The sequence below is a fragment of the Colias eurytheme genome, chromosome 14 (assembly GCF_061535395.1).
Source record: "Colias eurytheme isolate Ceu_HAF_F1 chromosome 14, ilColEury1 Martin Lab GWU primary, whole genome shotgun sequence".
Lineage (NCBI taxonomy): Eukaryota > Metazoa > Arthropoda > Insecta > Lepidoptera > Pieridae > Colias > Colias eurytheme.
Window position 1 is genome coordinate 10,548,766 of NC_142993.1, and position 18,902 is coordinate 10,567,667.

An 18,902-nucleotide genomic window follows, 5' to 3' on the forward strand; every position below is an offset into this window, starting at 1 on the left:
ATTCAAAAAGGTCTGCTATTAAGGGCCAAATTACAAAATTTAAAAATTATTTGGACAGAATTAGCGAGTCCACTTCAATGGATGAATTATTAATGGCTGAATTTAAATTGAAACTTAGCAAATTTGAAGCATTGTCAACAAAGTTTGATGTGTTGCAGACTGAGATTGAGGTTCTTAATTCTGAAAATATAGATTCTGAGATTGATGAAAGAGACGACATTGAGAACGATTTCGTCCAAAGTATTGCTTCTGCTCAAATAATAATTAAACAATATGATAATTTATTTAATGACAACGAAAATCGTAGGAAATCGATGGGCAATGAAGACTCTTTCCATCAAGACTCAAATGTTAAATTACCACGAATCGAAATCTCAAAGTTTGATGGTTCATATTTCCGTTGGCTTGAGTTCCGCGATACATTTTCAAATTTAGTTCATAAAAACAAAAATATTACTGATATACATAAATTTCATTATTTACTTTCTTACCTTGTGGGTGATGCGGCACGGATTGTCTCTAATCTCGAAGTGTCAACAGCAAACTACCAGGCAGCCTGGACGCTACTTTGCGACAGATATAATAACAAAAGGCTTCTTGTTGATCATCACTTAGATTCTTTACTTAATATTCAATCTTTAACTCGTGAGTCAGACAAGTCACTACGTTTTTTAGTCGATCATGTTACAAAAAATCTTCGCGCCTTGTCTAGCCTGGGTCAGCCTACTGACTATTGGGATGTACTTATTATATTTAATTTGACTTCTAAATTGGACAAATGTACTCTTGTTAAATGGGAAGAGTATCGAAATACTATTGATGACATTCCAACTTTGCAACAATTTCAAAGATTTTTAATCAACCGTGCAGATGTGCTAGAATCTTTAAATCGCAATAAGATTGGCACTAATAATGAATCCCAAAATAATTCTAAATCACAATTCACGTCACGTCCCTCACAACTAAATTCACAAAAAAATAATAAATTTAATACAAATAGAAATACTAATTCATTTTCTACATCTAATCAAAATAAATTAAACGTTTATCTTTGCATAATTTGTAACGAAAATCACAGAATTTATGACTGTCCTACATTTAAGTCTAAAAACATTCAAGATAGGCTGTCGTATGTAAATAAATACAAATTATGTCGAAATTGCCTCAGACAAGGGCATCCTGTCAGTGACTGCCGCATGGGTTCATGTCGACAATGCCAGCAAAAACACAACACTCTTCTCCATGATTCTAATGATGACGTCACTGCCAACTTCAGCACAGATGAGCAAGTTGAACCAAGCGAATCTGTAGCAGCATTTTCTAGACAAATGTCCAAACATGTTCTCCTATCTACAGCATTGATAGAAGTTTTTAACCCTATTAATAAGCAAGTAGAAAAGGTTCGTGCTCTCTTGGATTGTGGCAGCCAGTCTTCATTTGTCACTAAATCCCTGCAACGAAGAATGTCATTGAGAACTTGCCCATTGCAGGCAATGAATGTCATTGGCATTGGCAATAATTCTTCTAATACAGTGCACGAAAGCTGTCTTACTCAATTAAAATCTCTAAATAGCAACTATAGCGTTGCTCTTTCATGTCTTGTTCTCAACGAATTGACGGGCCGCTTACCTAAGGCCCCAGTTAATATTCAAGGTCTCAAAATACCTAATTCTTTAACTTTGGCGGACCCTGAGTTCTACAAACCAGCTCCGATTGAAGTTTTAATTGGAGCAGATATCTTCTGGGACATTCTAGAAAGCGAACAGCTTTCTTTAGGTCCTAATAATCCTAAATTGCAAAATTCTAAATTCGGCTGGTTAATAGCTGGCCCAATCAATAATTCTCGTAGTAACGAAATTCATTGCAATCATGCCATAAATACAAACGCTACTTCTAACGAAATTCACAAAATGCTCACAAAATTCTGGGAGCTTGAAGAGCTACCCCAAAAAACTGTTCGAAGTCAAAATGACATAACATGCGAAAAACACTTTCTAAATACCACCACTCGCTTAGAAAGCGGCAGATTCTGTGTGAAGTTACCCCTAAAGGACTCACCTGACTGCCTCGGCGATTCATATTCTCAAGCTAAAAAACGATTCCTAAATCTTGAGAAAAGATTTAGACGAAATAAAGAACTAAAATCAAAATACATTGATTTCATTCGTGAATACGCTGATATGGGCCATCTATCTGAATCACCTACTCCTATTCCAAATCCATCATATTTTTTGTGTCATCATGCTGTCATAAAAGAAAATAGTGAATCTACCAAACTCCGAGTAGTGTTCGATGGCTCAGCCCCCACAACCTCAGGCTTCTCTGTCAATGACATCCTCATGGTAGGCCCAAATATTCAAGACTCTCTTTTCTCCATTTTAGTGAGAGCTCGGCACCACAAATTCATTTTGACCGGTGACATTGCCAAAATGTACCGTCAGATCCAAGTTGAGAGCTCAGATCTAAATTTGCAGCTCATATTATGGAGAGAAGATGAGTCTCAGCCTCTGAAAACTCTGCGACTGAGTACTGTCACTTACGGTACCGCAAGTGCCAGTTACTTGAGCACGAGATGTCTTTGGCAGGTTGGAGAGGAATGTGGGGTCGAAATGATCAAAAATATTATTCAGCACGACTTTTATGTCGATGATCTAATCACCGGCTGTGATGATGAAGATCAACTTAAATACATTCAAAATTCAGTTTCAAACGCTCTAAATTCAGCTTGTTTTCCTCTACGAAAGTACAAAACTAATTCAAAAAACTTATTTCAAAATTTACACGAAAGTAATTACAGAACATTTGACAATCAGTGAGTCGTCGAGCACTCTCGGACTTTGTTGGGATCCATCGAAGGATGCCTTCAATTTTCCTATCGAAATTCCACTTCATAGTGACAAAATCACAAAGAGACATATCCTCTCAAGTTCATTTCGAATCTTCGATCCTTTAGGTCTTTTGAGCCCATGTATTATTCAACCAAAGATGTTACTCCAAAAATTGTGGCTCAAGGGTGTTGAGTGGGATGAACCTGTGTCGCAGGATATCAAAAATGACTGGTTGAACATTGTTGATAATCTAAAATTTCTTTCAAAATTCGATATTTCTCGCAGAGTTCTTTGTGATTCACCAAAAATCATCGAATTGCATTCGTTTAGCGATGCATCTCAATGCGCTAATGGCCTCAACTTAACAAAAAATACGAAGAAGACTTACCTGAAGTCAAGGTCCATACAGCCGTCGAACCTAAAATTAATTTTGATTAAAAAAAAATATTCTAAATTTACAAAACTTCAAATAACTTTCACTTACATTCTACGATTTTACACAACTCTAAAAACAAAATAAAAATAATAAACTTACCGGCATTTTATCAATTGACTAATTAAATTATTCTTTTCAAAAACTGCGTTACCTGCACTCGTCTTCGTGGTCAGACTTATAATCCAAAAATGGCTGACTTACCTTCAAATCGCGTCAACGTTGACTTTCCCTTCAAGTCTGTTGGAGTGGACTATGCGGGCCCTTTCTTCATTCTTGATCGTAAAGGACGCGGTGCAAGAGTAGTTAAGTGCTACTTATGTTTGTTTGTGTGTCTGCGTTTCAAATGCATTCACTTAGAGGTCGTGTCTGATTTGACAAAAGATGCTTATATTATGACACTTCGCAGATTTGTGGCACGCCGTGGAAGGCCAACCGAAATATTTTCCGACAACGGTAAAAATTTTGTAGCTGCCGCGAAAGAATTAAATAGTTTTCTAAAGGCTAATCAAGAACCTCTGTCTGATTTTGCTGCTCAGGAGGGAATAAAATTTTCTTTTATCCCCGCTTACGCTCCTCACTTTGGTGGAATATGGGAGGCCGGGGTTAAGTCCGCTAAATTTCATATAAAGCGAGTCATGGGCAATACTCATCTCACATTTGAGGAACTTTCGACATTGTTTGCTCAAGTGGAGGCCATTCTCAATAGCCGTCCTCTGTGTCCCATGTCATCTTCCCCCAATGACTTCCTTTCCTTGTCCCCAGGGCACTTCTTAATCGGAAGACCATTGAATGCACTGCCGGCTCCTTCGTTGGATAACGCTAAAGAGAGCTCCCTGGATAGATATGGCAGACTTGAACAAATTCGCCAACACTTCTGGAAGAGATGGCAGAAAGAGTATATCTCAGAAATGCAACTACGAACCAAATGGAAGGTTGACAAATCAAAAATAAACGTCGGAGACCTCGTACTGCTTCAAGAGGATAATTCTCCACCACTTTGTTGGCGCATGGGGCGTATCGTTCGATTATTCCATGGAACAGACGGCGTTTGTCGAGTTGCGGACGTCGAAACTACAAGAGGCTGCGTTCGAAGACCTTTGGTTCGACTGTGTCCTCTGCCCACTTCTGAAGACCTTCAAGCTTGAAAATCTACGCTTTTCACCGGGGGGAGGATTATGTCTACGCCTGTTAATTTATAATAGCAATCGCGCGCGCACCGACATGGATTGTCATTTTTATTTATTATTTATTGGCCGGGTAGAATGTATTTTTTTACTCATAAAGAAACCTTTGTACAAATGGGGCGTTGGTGTTGAAAATAAAATCTTTATACAAGGAATATTGAGTTTCCCTAAAGAGATTCCAGTTCCCATGCCTAAAGCGGGAACAACTATGCGTAAAACTAAGTCAACCTAGTTATAAAATAATAGTAGCAATAATATATAATACCATAAATTCAAAAGAATTATTAACTTCATATATTTTGATGACAAAATCTCTACTATTAATCATAATAATGTTTACACAAGCGCACAATTTTGTTCCGTAATTGACCCAAAAAAATTGCTTTTCAGACTCAAACTGTGAAATAAGGAATGAGGCATGTGTGTCAGGAACATTATACTGATTAATGTCATGTAAACTGTAGTAAATAGAGTAGAAACAGAAAAAATATCAAAGCAACGTAAAAATGTAACGAATACAAACTTGTGCCACTATATGAGTTCGATTTTAACTTCGATTAAGGGCCGATTTTTCAATGCTTGAACTTATTCGTCGAATAATGTATAAAACTACCATTTTAAAAACGTATTCTAATTATCCGTATTTGACAGTTTACGTGACATTTTAATATAATCGTGTAGTACTTTATTGGACGGATAAGTTTTAACCAAGCATTGAAAAATCGGCCCTAAGTGTCTTTAGTGTCAAAATAGGCTCAAAATTAAGATGATATGTGAAAGAAATGGCTGGAAGAAGATGTTCTAAATAATTTTTTTTTAATAATTAACGACGGATTTAATTAAAAGCATTAACAAAGAAATAGAAACTGCAGATGAATTGAATGTTTTTAATTGTGCTGCGGAACAAAAACTATTTCTATTATTTTTCAGTGCCAGTCATTTCGCAGTTTCAAACAATGCTATAGAAAATAAAATAAATAATACAAAGTTTTATTCCTTTCTATCTTTCCACGGTACAATAGGCTACGTGGCAAAGGTTTGCTTTGAGAATAAATATAGCTAGATAAAAATTAAAAAAACACGCTTTATTAAGATAAACTCATGAAATTATTAAAGAGGAATAGGTTACAAACAAACATACAAATAAACATATATAAGCTAACAAGTCAATAACTGCGTTAAAAACAACCGACTTCAAACTTGCACTTGCAACATTTACAAATACAGACAAAAATGCTCATAAAATAAAAACTACTGGGCCTATCCGAATAAAATTTTTATGGGACCAATTCGACACCATCCCGCATCGAACAAAAAAAGAATCACGTAAATCGGTTCAGAAACCACGGAGTAATCGGTGTACATACATAAAAAAAAAAAAAAAAAAAAAAAAACATACCGGCCGAATTGATAACCTCCTCCTTTTTTTGAAGTCGGTTAATAAAAGGGTGTTAAAAATAGGGTGTGTTGATATAAAAAACAAATTGGATTTTGGTCTTTTTTTGCCCAATTTTTATGAAATATTTCAGCCATTTTTATTCAAAACAAAAACCACCAAAAGCAGGTATTTATTTCCAAGATAACGACAAATAACTCAAAATAATAAACAAAAATAATAATACAGAAAACTTCAATACATTCACAGAAAATTTAAATACATGCTACGCTGGACTAAAAAAATGACTAAACAAGCCTCTCCTTTATAACATCACTATAAAAATGTAACCTATAAACTGGCTAGGGTTGACAGGTTTCACGGACTAGCACATTCGTAGTCGGTCGATTAAATACAGATTAGGGATGTGCGATGGACCCGTCTCGTGAAGGGTGACGATTGCTTACGTAAAACACGCTTTTTGTGACCCTAGGGAGTGTTTGAAAAATTGCGTAAATTGTGCGTGAATGTGATTATACTGTAAGTTCTGGGCTTTTTATTTTAGGAATATTTGGTTTTCTTAATCAGTAAAAATTATATAACTATTTGGTTCTAAATATTTAGTTTATGAGCATTCAAACGCTTTGTAAATAAAACATTTTAAAGATTATTAAAAAATGAGCATTAGGCTGCGTCCGTGAGATAGGGCATTTTTTTTGATGCTCATATATTAGTACAAAATATTATAAGATTACAAACATTTTTCTATTATCTCAGTAAATAATTAAGATTTGAATAAAGATTCTTCAAAAATCTTCTTCCCTAAAACTTTTCTCCAACCTTTAAGTTTTGCACTCCAAGCTCTTAAATTTTTAACAATGGTTCCCACTTTACAAAACATTCTCTCAATGCTATATATACAAAAGATAAATAATGCATAATTATTTTCAACTTAACTAAACCGCTTTTAAATTGTGAGAACCTATTTTTTTTAATGGGAGTTACCAGCTTCTAAATAATAAAAAAAATCACCCAAACCAATCCACTCGAAAGTCTGAGCACAGATAATATTATAGGGTACCTAATGTTATGAGGTAACAAAGCCAAAAAAAATACAATCGAATTGAGATCATCTTTATTTGAAGTCGTTTGAAACCATTAATAATACAAATATAAATGATACACCCCACGTAATAATAGAAAAACTATACTTCCAATAAAAGTATTGGCTAACAAATCCGACGACAGATGTCACCTTAATTGGGAAAATAATATATCCTACGTTAATAATCTATTATTTCTATAGATATAATATTACAAATAACAAGAGGATTCGTGCTTAATTAATTGAATAATAACATTAATATTGTATTACTTGGTCAATTAAATTGAAGTAAATATGATAAAATTATTTCATTTATAAATAGGTACTACATAATATATATTTCTGCTTGTATTTCTGTATCTTGTAGCTTCATAACAGCTCAAACTTTCCTCCACAAGTTAGTTAGTATAAGTGAATAATTTGTACAACTAGTTTTCCGCCTACGGCTTCGCTCGTGCAGTCAAAGTAAATTATTATAAGAATGATATGTTTCACCTCATCAAAAAGAAGCTTATGCCCTCTAACCATCTTACTATCTCTAGATATCATATTAAGAAAAGCTCATTTGAGTCGTAAAAGTAAGACACAAATAAAATACACTTTCGCATTTAGAAATTAAGGAGTTGTAGTTGAACAGCATAATTTTGTATCACAATTAAATGTAGAAAAAAGAATAAGGAAAAAATAGAAACATCACACTTACTATTAACAACACCTAAATACTGTCATTCCACGCGTTAATTCTTTTAATGTAACCATGTTCTTTTAAAGAGATGTCATCACAAAATGTCTTTCCTTTGAAGTTGTTAATATCATTAACAGAAAGGCAGAATGTAGGCTTTGCGGTGAAACCAGAGTCATGTCTCTACATCATTTTCAACTATGTGTCTAGGTACTTCATTGTAACTTGCTTTTTGGTTCTATAGAACATTCTCATCGGATGTATGGAGGAAAAATTCCATATGACGTAATTACCTTTTTGACAACAACGAAATTTACAATGTAACCTTACTTTTAAGATGAATGATAGGCGTCAAAAATATCTATTATATGGGTGATTATACAAAAATGGGGTAACTCGATGTCATCAGCCAATTTAAACAAAGTCTTATTATATTTTATTCAAATAACAATCTATTTTAAAACAATGAAGCGTCCTTTATTTGGTCACTCAATTTCACTTCTTTATTTAAAATACAAATGAATAAAAAAAATAAATTAATACTTCAAACGTCAGTACTTTGGCATGTCACAACTCCGAAAACCAACAATCAAGTGACTATCGTTTAAACATTATCATCGATATAAGAAAACTTACTAATTCACTACAATCTTTGATGTACATAGTATTATATACTACAAGTTTCATAACGCAATGTTTTCCATTTTATTTAAAAAATAAAATTAAACTTTGTCATCGTTTTCATCGGTCAGTCCGTTGTGTGTTTTTTAAATTTGAAATTCTCGCTAAATATCACCAAGTCGAGGTCGACGTATTAATGTTGGTAATGAAGTTACTTGTGCACCGCATATTTTAACGGCCGTCATAACTGTACCAGCGCTTGGGTTGTGTTTGTCCTCTAAACTCGTGCTGGGCCAGTCAAAGTTTCAGTCCTATGGTTAGTCGTTATTTTATTGTTAATCTGAATTTTATTTTCATTTATACATGGTTAACTATGATTTGTAAAAATATAGTTTGTTGATATTAGAAATTAGGCAAAAAAACATAATTTGTGATTATAACCTCGTATTAAGTCTGTAGGTGCTGTGCTGACGCAGGATTTTCGGCCGCGTCGCACAGTCACATAGCGTCGCTCCCCAGTTGTCCCGTAACTCTCGCCGCGTATTTCCAAACTATACATAGCCAGAACGCAACCATATGAAACTGCTCGTGTATACTTTGTAATGCTGTTTTTAAGTTTGTTATTACAATATATACACGAATTTTGCGTACTGATCGTGTATACTTTGTAACGCGGATGCTTGCTTCTTCGTTCCAAACTATACACGATCAGTACGCAAAATATGTATAACTAAATATAGCTACTACAGCACTTACGCTTGAGCGAAATAATAAATATATAGGCAATCAAAGACTTGTATAGCTATATCTATCTAAGTACTTTTATTCTTCTTGATTAATTCAGTAAAATATGGAATAAAAATATTATTAGGTAAGCTTAGAAAAATAAATAGGTAACAGATATAAGGGTTACCTATGGGTTAGGTTAGGTTCGTGTTTTTTTTAACTAAACAAAAATAGGAGCCCCGCGAAGCGGGGCTCCGTCGCCTCGCAACCGGCTTCTTCTGGACTTATTAGATTCTTACATTTTAGCACTATTGTCAATTGTAAGTCGTGCAGTATAGTCGGGAACGAAGACACAAGCATCCTCGATACAAAAAATATACGATCGATCAGTACGCAACATTACATACACAATACACATGCATTTTAATAATAGATTTCAAAACAGCATTACAATAATATAAACGCGAGCAATGGAAAGACGCCGCGCTTACTCCGAAACATACACGATTAGTCCGCATGCGTACTGGCGCTGTATATTTTGGAGCGCTATTCTTACTTACTTCACTACAAAGTATACGCGAGTATTTGCGTACTGCTGTTGTATAGATTGGAAGAATTTTGTAAAAAAGTTATTTCCAAACTATACGTGATTAGTTTCACACCGTTGCGTACTGGCCTTGTATAGTTTGGAAAGACGCACTCTCGCCACCGACCCACGTATTGTAGTTAATAAAATTATATAGTATATTTTTGTGTAATTTAGAAGAAATATAAAATTTAATTGGCCGCTATCTTTAATTTCATCTCCCTACACACAGCTACACTAAAAGTCCCTTTTCATCAATCCGCTGGCATCAGTCCTTTGTCAGATATCGCGCCAGAGGACTGACTGAATTACTTGAAATATTAAGTAAAACTAAGTCAAAGTAGTAAAAGTTAAGTAAGAGAGTAAGAATATTCACGTTGCGTTAAATGTCAGAAGGCTGTTTTGAAAATTGAGACATTGTTATTTCCCAGTATCATATATTATTAATTATCATTTTTAAACGTAACTAAGTGATTTTAATACTTAAAAGACATGTGCCATTATTAAAACTGAGAGATTTGTAGTAATATTCATTGAATTTCTTTAAGAATATTACAATATTGTGTTTTTTATCAGTACCGTGTTAGCCTCGTCAGTCCCCTGGAGGCCAAATCCAGAAAATTTCAAATATCTCACAATCTTCTTAAAAAAGTGGCTGGCCCGATTTGGTACAATATATTCATTAGATTAGCTATCATATACACCCTAATTTGCAACAATCTGATATAAAAAATATAGTAAACAAAATATCTTCAAAAGTTACCCCATTTTTGTATAATCACCCATATGTACATATACATAATGAATCGCAGTAAAACATATTAGGTATATGTACTAATTACTATACCAAGTTTTTTTTTTTATGTCAGAGCAAGCAAAGGGGCAGGTGGGCCCCCTAATGTTAAGTGGTCACACCGCCCATAAACACTTGTAACACTAGAAGTGTTGCAGGTGCCGGTCTAAAGTATATATAAAAAGTAATAAATAATATTGTTCATCCTTCCAAACTCCAACATAACCCAACCATCCATCATTGAACGTCCCAATTATTTCAAAACGTCACACCAGGTAAAAACATAGGGAATTTAATTAGAACAATCCGCTCCACTAGCATAAAAATAAAAAGTATTTCACCCTGTGATATAGAGTGCTCAGAGTGACTGGAACTCTCAAATTCATTACTGTGACCCGACCTCCTTAGCGAATACGTCTTAGCTTGAAATATATGACGGTAAATAGCGCGCGGAGACGATTTATTAACGAACGTAACTTGAAAATGAGCGCGGAAATTCCTTGAATATTTCAGGAAGTGGGATTCGCATTTTTAGATCGTATTATGGTTGATGATGATAACATTATATTGGATATGATAATAACAATGAGAAGTTTTGTGAACTGATTTCCAATTGTTGAGAGCAAGCAGTCGATATTTATATTTGAACAATATCTTGTTACGATTTTTGTATGTTGTACGACTCCAATTGAAAAGATGTTTCATCCTTATTTATTCTTCAAACTTCTCGTTATAAGGTAACATAACATAATTGCCCTTTATTGAATATAGCATGTTTCGTGTAATTTAGAAGGTTTGGTTTGAAATATAGTTTTAACCAATTGCGAACATTGCTTGCATTGGTAGAACAATAAAATATGCCTTTTATGGCAAGCTTTATTTGTAAATCTTCATACATAAAGTCTCTATCTTCTTAATTAAATATTTACTGTAATATCTCTTCTTCAAAAGTAATAAAAAATAATAATCATACAATGTTAAAAAATGTCATGACGATTCAAAAGTGCTTTTATAAGAAGTCTAATTGAATAAATAAATGTTTGAGTTTGAGTTTCAATGACACCAAAGTTATAAAAACATACAATAACTCCAAAACGGACCCCACATCAACACTAATTTCCAGTAACGATAATTAAAACGCGTAGTTCATAAACATGTTCTCGTTCCGTATGTTTTCACAATAAATTTCATCGCAAGAAAAGCGGCGCGGTATTTAGGCGTTTTTATCCAGCTGCGCAAACAATGTGAGCTTTCCTTAAACATGACGTGTTGAATTTGACGATGTTTTTAGTTAATATATTGAATTAATTAATTAATTACATATTAATTCAATTAATTAAGTTATTCGTTTTTCTATATTTTATAGAACTCGCTGTAAGTTCTTAACACTGTTCATTGTTATGTTTCATTAAGTACAGTATGTTTGTTTTACCTTTTCAAAGGTAAGGTTTCAAAGGTAAGGTTTTAGGTATATGAATTGGTCAAATTGACTAGAGCTAAGCATTAACCCTAGAAAGATAATCTACGTCCGAGAGACGTATCGCGAAATTAAATTTCGTTCTATTTTTTTTATTATTAATCGCAGCGCGCTAGCTGCGCGAGTCAACTCGGTCGGTGGCCGGAGCTCGCGCTGAGTGATGGTGGCAACACGGTAAGTACATTCAGTAAAAAGATATACCTATGCCGTACGTCCGCGAGACGTATGATTATCTTTAATGCAACTTTTGCAAATTATTTGAACTGATTGTTTATTGTTATTTACACTTATTTGTTATTATTTTCAGGTATTAATTTATATTATATTATAATGGCAAACCGAAGGGTGTTGGATAGTTCTCAAATTGAGAACTTTTTAAATCAAAGTGAAGAAGAAACGTCATCAGAATGTGAAAGCGAATGCGAAGATAACCTCTTGGAAGACGATGTGCTGACACTGAAGACGAATTCGTCGATGAAGCTGTGGATATACCCGACGTCTCTGCTGAAGACTATTCAGACTCTACTGCCAACCAATTTTGACCAAATGTGTTCATCAATGTCATGCTCCAGAAAGACGAACAGATGGCCAATGGCTGTACTTTATGACATTTTCAACATAGCCTTTGTAAATTCGTACGTGATATATTGTTCTAATATTCTATCAAAGAATGAAAAGTCTCTAAGCCGTAAGAACTTTATGAAAAAACTAAGTACAGATCTCAATTTACCTTGGATGGAAAAAAGGTCAGAGATGCCAACTCTGAAAAGGACTGTGCGGCAAAATACAGAGGTTTTGCTGCTAATGCTAATGCAAACAGTTCGGCAAGAAGAGCCGCCTGTAAAAAAAAGAGATATTGTTCGTACTGTCCATCTAAACTCCGCAGGATGTTGAAATTATCATGCGTGAAGTGCAAAAATCCCGTGTGTGGAGAACATAACAACGTTGTGTGCCATGTGTATTTAATAACCGAAAATTAAAATGCTGATTATTGAAATAGGTATTGTATACGTTAATTTAAGTGAAAAAGTACCAAATATGCTTATATACAGACTGAAAGTGATTTTATATGTTCCTATAGAAGATAAGTTAAGTTTTTGCTAATGTGTCAAGAAGTTTACGATTTTTGTTTGTAATTTGTCAATTAAACTTTATTTTCGATAATTTATCGTTTTATTTTCTTTAATAGAATATAAACATTTACTTAAACCTATAAGGTTTGACAAAAATTCTATAGCCTTACTAAAAATCTTAATTAACTAACATACGTCTGACAGACGTATGATTATCTTTTACGGTAGGTGCTATATGATTATCTTTCTAGGGTTAAAATCATTTAATTATATTGGTTAACTCAAATACCATTTGGGTCTTTTAAATGCAGAGTGTAAGTGTTATTTATTATTCTAATAAAGTTTTTCATTTTTTTCAGATTACATAAATCCTGCAGCAATACGTAAGTATTTTATAACTCATAATTTTTCTTAAACCTGTTTGTGTACTTTAAAGTTTACGAACACTTTCAGGTAAATTGCTAAAGGCTTCTTTTAACTTAATTTATTCCAAAATATAACATAGAGCAACATTTTCTTCTACTTTTTGATACTAAGATAGGTACCTAAGTACTTTGTACTTATAAATTTATAAAGAATAGAAAAAATTCGATCACGAGGCGGGACTCGAACCCGCATCCTTCGCGCCATTCCGGGGCGGATGCCTAACCAACTCAGCCACTCGTGACCCGCCATTTTTTTTTTTCTATTCTTTATAAATTTATATTTATAAAGCATTTGAATGCCATAAAACCAAAAATATACTTTGTACTTGTAAATGTTATGTAATACGAAAAAAACTGTATAATGAAACGATTAATTGCGTAACAAATAGATTGTTTTCAGGTCTGGTGCATAGAAATTGATTCTGACATTTCATAATAGGCTCTACATTCAAGAGAAATGTACTTACCACGTTGTGAAATAGAACATGAAATGTAATTAATATAATATTGTAAGTATTTTAAGCCTAATGGCCAGTTTCATAGCATCTGGATATGTACTGTATAGTATTAGCAGTTAAACTAATAAATTATATGGCTATAAGCATTTACTAGCAAGTGATGACCAACAAAAAACACAAACAACAACACATTAGATATTGAAACATGATTTAAACTTATTGTTATTTACAAAGAGAAACGATAGTACTTATTTGAAAATATCCCTTCGCAAATTGTTACCTAAAATATCTGTATTCTTAATATAAACCAATGACGTCACTTTGTACTTGACCAAAAAGAAAAGAAGCACGTAAAACACATTTTTATACGTCTTTGATATATTACCTTGCCCGAAAGAAATCAAGTCTAGTCTAGTAATTATGATTGATGATGACAATCTAGGTTACGAGCATAATTTTCTCACTTATCAACAACATTCGTTGGACAACATCCAAGCGCCATATTTAGGCCTTACGGGGCGTACTCTATCAGCCATATTATGAATTACTAGCTGTGCCCTGCGGTTTTACCCGCATTACTCCGCTCCTATTGGTCTTAGCGTAATGATATATAGCCTATAGCCTTCCTCGATAAATAGACTATCTAACACCGAAAGAATTTTTCAAATCGGACCAGTAGATTAGCGCGTTCAAACAAACAAACAATATTAAGTATAGATTAGGGGCCTCCAACTAAGAGGGGCTCTTATATGTTTGTGTATCATAAAATAACTAATATTTAATATGTCTAAATAATTAAAATAGTAAATATTCATTATTTTACTATACACACACACACATTAATAAAAATAACAACACTAAAACACGCTTAAATTCATGAAATTATTGTATTGTCAACGATCCTTGATTGTACAAAGTTTGTATTAAATCAGTCTGTTCAAAATCAAAATCGAGATTAAAGAAGTCGGTTACATACAAACATACAAATGAAGCTGATAAAAGGTTTCTATCGAAATTTCTAGAAAGGCAACTAATATTTCGATATTTGTAAAAAACTTGGGGCACACAATGATACAGGGCCTCTTAAGCCACGCTACGCCACTGGCCCTACATCATAACCATACAAGGTTTCAATTGAAATACTAATTAGAGCTAGCTAGAAAACTAATGTTCTTCTATAATTGTGTTCCAATATAACATATTTTGTTGAAATAATTAACTTTATAATGAGGGTGTATCTAGATAAGTTTGTTTTAGATGTAATTATAATATGTACATATATTTTAATGTATGTACATAAATTATTTGATTCTGTATTAATTCTACATGGGTAGTTCTTTATTAACTAAGTATATTGAGAAACAGATGTTAATATTATCTTCGCCTTTGACTGAGCCATAAGTTATTATACAACTTTAATGAAAGCGTCAAAATGTTATATTGAAAGTACGAGTCTTTTTGTCTTACTCAAGTAGCGCCTTTAACTATTCTATTCCACTGATGAGATAGGTAGATTACCTACACTTCAACTTAATTATTAGTTAAGACTCTTAACTGAAACTTTAATATGTATTTTTAGACAAACTTACATACTAACAAACTTTTTTAGACAAAATAAATAATATTTTATAGCATACAAATACAATTGATATAGAGTACGTTCGTCGTTGTAGAACTTTTTGTTGGCGTTTATTAAAAAATGTAATCTGTCTCTAAATTTAAATAAATTTCATACCTATATTGCCAGAATACTGACAGAAAAATGAACATAAATTATTATCTATAATTAATTCGAACAAATTGAAAACTGTTGAGTTTTCAATTTGTTCCATAAGTGCACATGAATTATAAAGTTAAAGCCACATAAACACTATAAACCAAATAAAGCATTACTTACAGAACTACAGAACCAAACGACCAATAGCCCTAATGAGCCCATGCATGTGACAGCGAAGTGCATAATTTTGGGAAACACGCTTTTGGAATATGTCCAAACAAGTCGGATCAACTTACGCTGGTTCGGACGTTACGAGTATTTGGCGGCTGGCATACTGCCACGCAACACGCAGCGTAGTGCGTTAGTGCGTTTTCTAACGTTACTTTTATCTCTGTATAGAAAATACTTACTATACGTGCAATTGCAAACATTAGATAACGCATTCGCGCGCTACTCTGCGTGGCCCGTACCAAACAGCGTAAGCACGTGAATGCGTTTACTAACGTTGCTTGTAAGTATTTTCGTTTGTAAAGAAAATACGCACAGTACACAGAAATCGCATTCACATGCGTGCAATTGATGCACATAGATGACGCATTCGCACGCTAGCGAGCAGCGTCATTGCGTATACTAACGTTTCTTGTGAGTATCAGTTGTATAAAAAAACATGCACAGTTAAACACATTGAAAGCAATTGCATACATTTATTACATTAGAATTTATATCAAACATTCGCGCGCGACGCTGCGTGGTGCGGTGCGGTGTGCCAGTCGCCTATGTGCCTATATTATATTGATTTATATACTATGTGTATGTATACTTGTACACGGTTTTATGGTTAGTTTTGGCATAGATGTGGCATTGGATAGAATACACTGCCAATATCTATCGTGTTATTGAATCAGTTTACTTTAGAGTTATGCTTTGCTACCGATAGTTGTGGAGGAACACGAATTCTCACGTTGATGTAAGACATTTTATATATTAAAATGTATTGATCATAGAATAACTAGTGAATTGGTGAATTTGAACATAAACGAAAAATATGCTAATATTATGTTTGCAAAATGTCATCCAATTTAAACCAGCATCATATTTCTCAACTAATATCATTAACGGTTTGGTATTTAGCCAAATGTGAATACAGCTAATAAAGCCGCTGCAAGATGCATCATATATCTCGACATTCGCTTGCGGTTTTGCAATCTCCGCTGCTTTTCTAAACGGCACGACTTTGCAGCGCTGCAGCGATCGAACGACCGCAATCCTGATGAAAATCCTATACCTTTGGTTTTGTTTAATTTGTTGAATCGTAAATACAGATACATGGTTGAAATAAGTTTAAATAAATGAAAGAGTAGATAATAAAATACGGAAGAAAATAACGTTAAGTTCAGCTCTAAGAGGGGTGTTTTGTGAAATTATAATGATGTATTCCTAATTAAAGGAACTGAGCAATGAGCTTTTAATTATTATGAATCATTCCATTATGAGGGTCATAGTAGGGTTATTGAATATAGTTTCTTGGTTGATTTTATCTTGGCTATCCCATTTCAACTTACAAATCAATATTTAATCAGTATTTAAAAAAAAAATTAATTAATTTATTTAATTTATTTCTATAATATTATATTTCTGAACGCACTCTGAACGTCATGTTCCCCATAATATAATTGTGTGGTTTCAAATCCAAAAGACACAATAATAATTCGCAAGCAAAGTTGTTCTTTTAATGTTACAAAAAGTTATAATGGATACTCTAAAAGCTCTTATATTCAGAGTTATTTATTACATTACGGCACATTATTATATTATTTTCATTTCGATTATAAATTATTTTTGGTATACACTCGTAGATTTACACATTTTTTATGTTATGACGTCACATGCTGTTTGCAAACTGCTTAAAAATCAAAATTAAAATATTGTAGAAAGGTATCACAATTTCCGTAAATAAAATAATGCAAAAAAACGAAATTAAATCAATTACACCAATTAAAGTACATTTTATAATTAACTTTATATTATTGTTATCGACAAAATAATCTTCAATGTAAAATAATTAACAGCGAACGCAGAAAATACGGCTGTAATAATTTTCTATGCCCATACATTCTAAATCATCGTTCAATACAATTCACCTAATCAATTCTAAACTCTAACTCCCTAACAATAAAGTTCAAATTTCCACATCACTACAGAACTAAAAAGGCATAGAGCACCTGCTGCACTAAATATTTCCCACATTCGTGCAGACTGCATCGATCAGCTCGTTATGCTCTAGGCCTTTCCATTGAGTCATGTCGTTGACAATTTATATGTCTAGTGAAGTAACAATGTAACACTAGGCTCTTGCAAGAATCGATTCTATGTATTTTGTGTTCTCTGTTAGGTTTTCATGTCCTTATATCTGTCAGATAATATCTGCACAGAGCAGTTATACAAAGATTTGCATTCTTTTGTATAATTATTGTGTATAATTCGCGATTTCCGTTGCATGCCTAATTCAATTTAATATGATGTAAGTGGTTATTAATTAAAATTAAAAACGAAAAGGGTGCTATGAACACATAAGTAAGGATCAAATAAAATTTTAATATATCTCATTTTCACTATTTCAAATTACAATAATTATCCAACAAAGCAGCATATTAACAAAACCACAATTCAATTAGGACAATATTATTATTACACACCTATAGTAAATATGAAATGAAAACTTAATACACATTAATTAATTTCATTTTAATATTCTTGTATTAAAGATTTATGGACACAAACATTATTGTTCACTCCACTTTATTTCTATTCCGTGCAAAGTAATATAGATCTTGCAATTTTTCAAAATTCCGATATTCAATATTTCTTGTTGAGAGAATAATATGAGACGTGTAATATTTTACAGGTGTAATATCTTATATTGAAAAGAATATAATGTATTAGTTCCTTCTTACCTCCAGATTATACATATATAAAATATTCTTCAAATAAATTATATACAGACTTTTTTTTAATTATCATAGTTATCTACTAATGCCTACTTTTCTTCATTTTCCGAATTGATTTCTAAAGTGTTACCTTCAATTTATATCTCGAATCTAAAAGAATTTGAATTAAAGAACTGTAACAATAACAACTAAAAGAAAAATACAGGTAAAGCGCGAATAAGTAATTGAAAAGGCTTTGTGAAACTTTGTTAAGTCGCTCTTCCTCCCAGCTGCAGAATTAAAAGATAATTTTTATTACATTTCATGAAACAGCAAGGCAGGAGAAATTAAAAATAAAACTAGATATAAAAATAGCCTCATAGTCAGTGATTAATATATTTTTTGTATAATCGTTGGAATGATAGCGATTAAGATGTATGCTAAATAATTTAATTTGCCTCAACAAGATCACATAAAGGAATATCGTAG

The 18,902-nt window shown here is 33.0% G+C and overlaps 3 protein-coding genes across 3 annotated transcripts in view; all 3 read left to right on the forward strand.

Annotated features, from left to right (window-relative positions):
* Nucleotides 1-1,196: 1,196 nt before the first annotated feature.
* On the forward strand, nt 1,197-2,816 carry LOC149903098 (uncharacterized). Its single transcript, XM_090109717.1, has one exon. The coding sequence runs from the start codon at nt 1,197-1,199 to the stop codon at nt 2,814-2,816; it is 1,620 nt and encodes a 539-aa protein (XP_089965843.1).
* A 31-nt stretch (nt 2,817-2,847) lies between these two features.
* On the forward strand, nt 2,848-4,650 carry LOC149903099 (uncharacterized). Its single transcript, XM_090109491.1, has one exon. It carries the CDS (start codon nt 3,453-3,455, stop codon nt 4,407-4,409), a length of 957 nt encoding a protein of 318 aa, XP_089965617.1. The 5' UTR covers nt 2,848-3,452; the 3' UTR covers nt 4,410-4,650.
* Nucleotides 4,651-13,239: 8,589 nt separating this feature from the next.
* gogo (thrombospondin-1 like protein golden goal) overlaps nt 13,240-18,902 on the forward strand; it is a 66,673-nt gene continuing 61,010 nt past the window's right edge. Inside the window, exon 1 of the mRNA XM_090109649.1 lies at nt 13,240-13,269. The gene's annotated coding sequence lies outside the window, so the exon portion shown is untranslated. The remainder of the gene's footprint in view (nt 13,270-18,902) is intronic.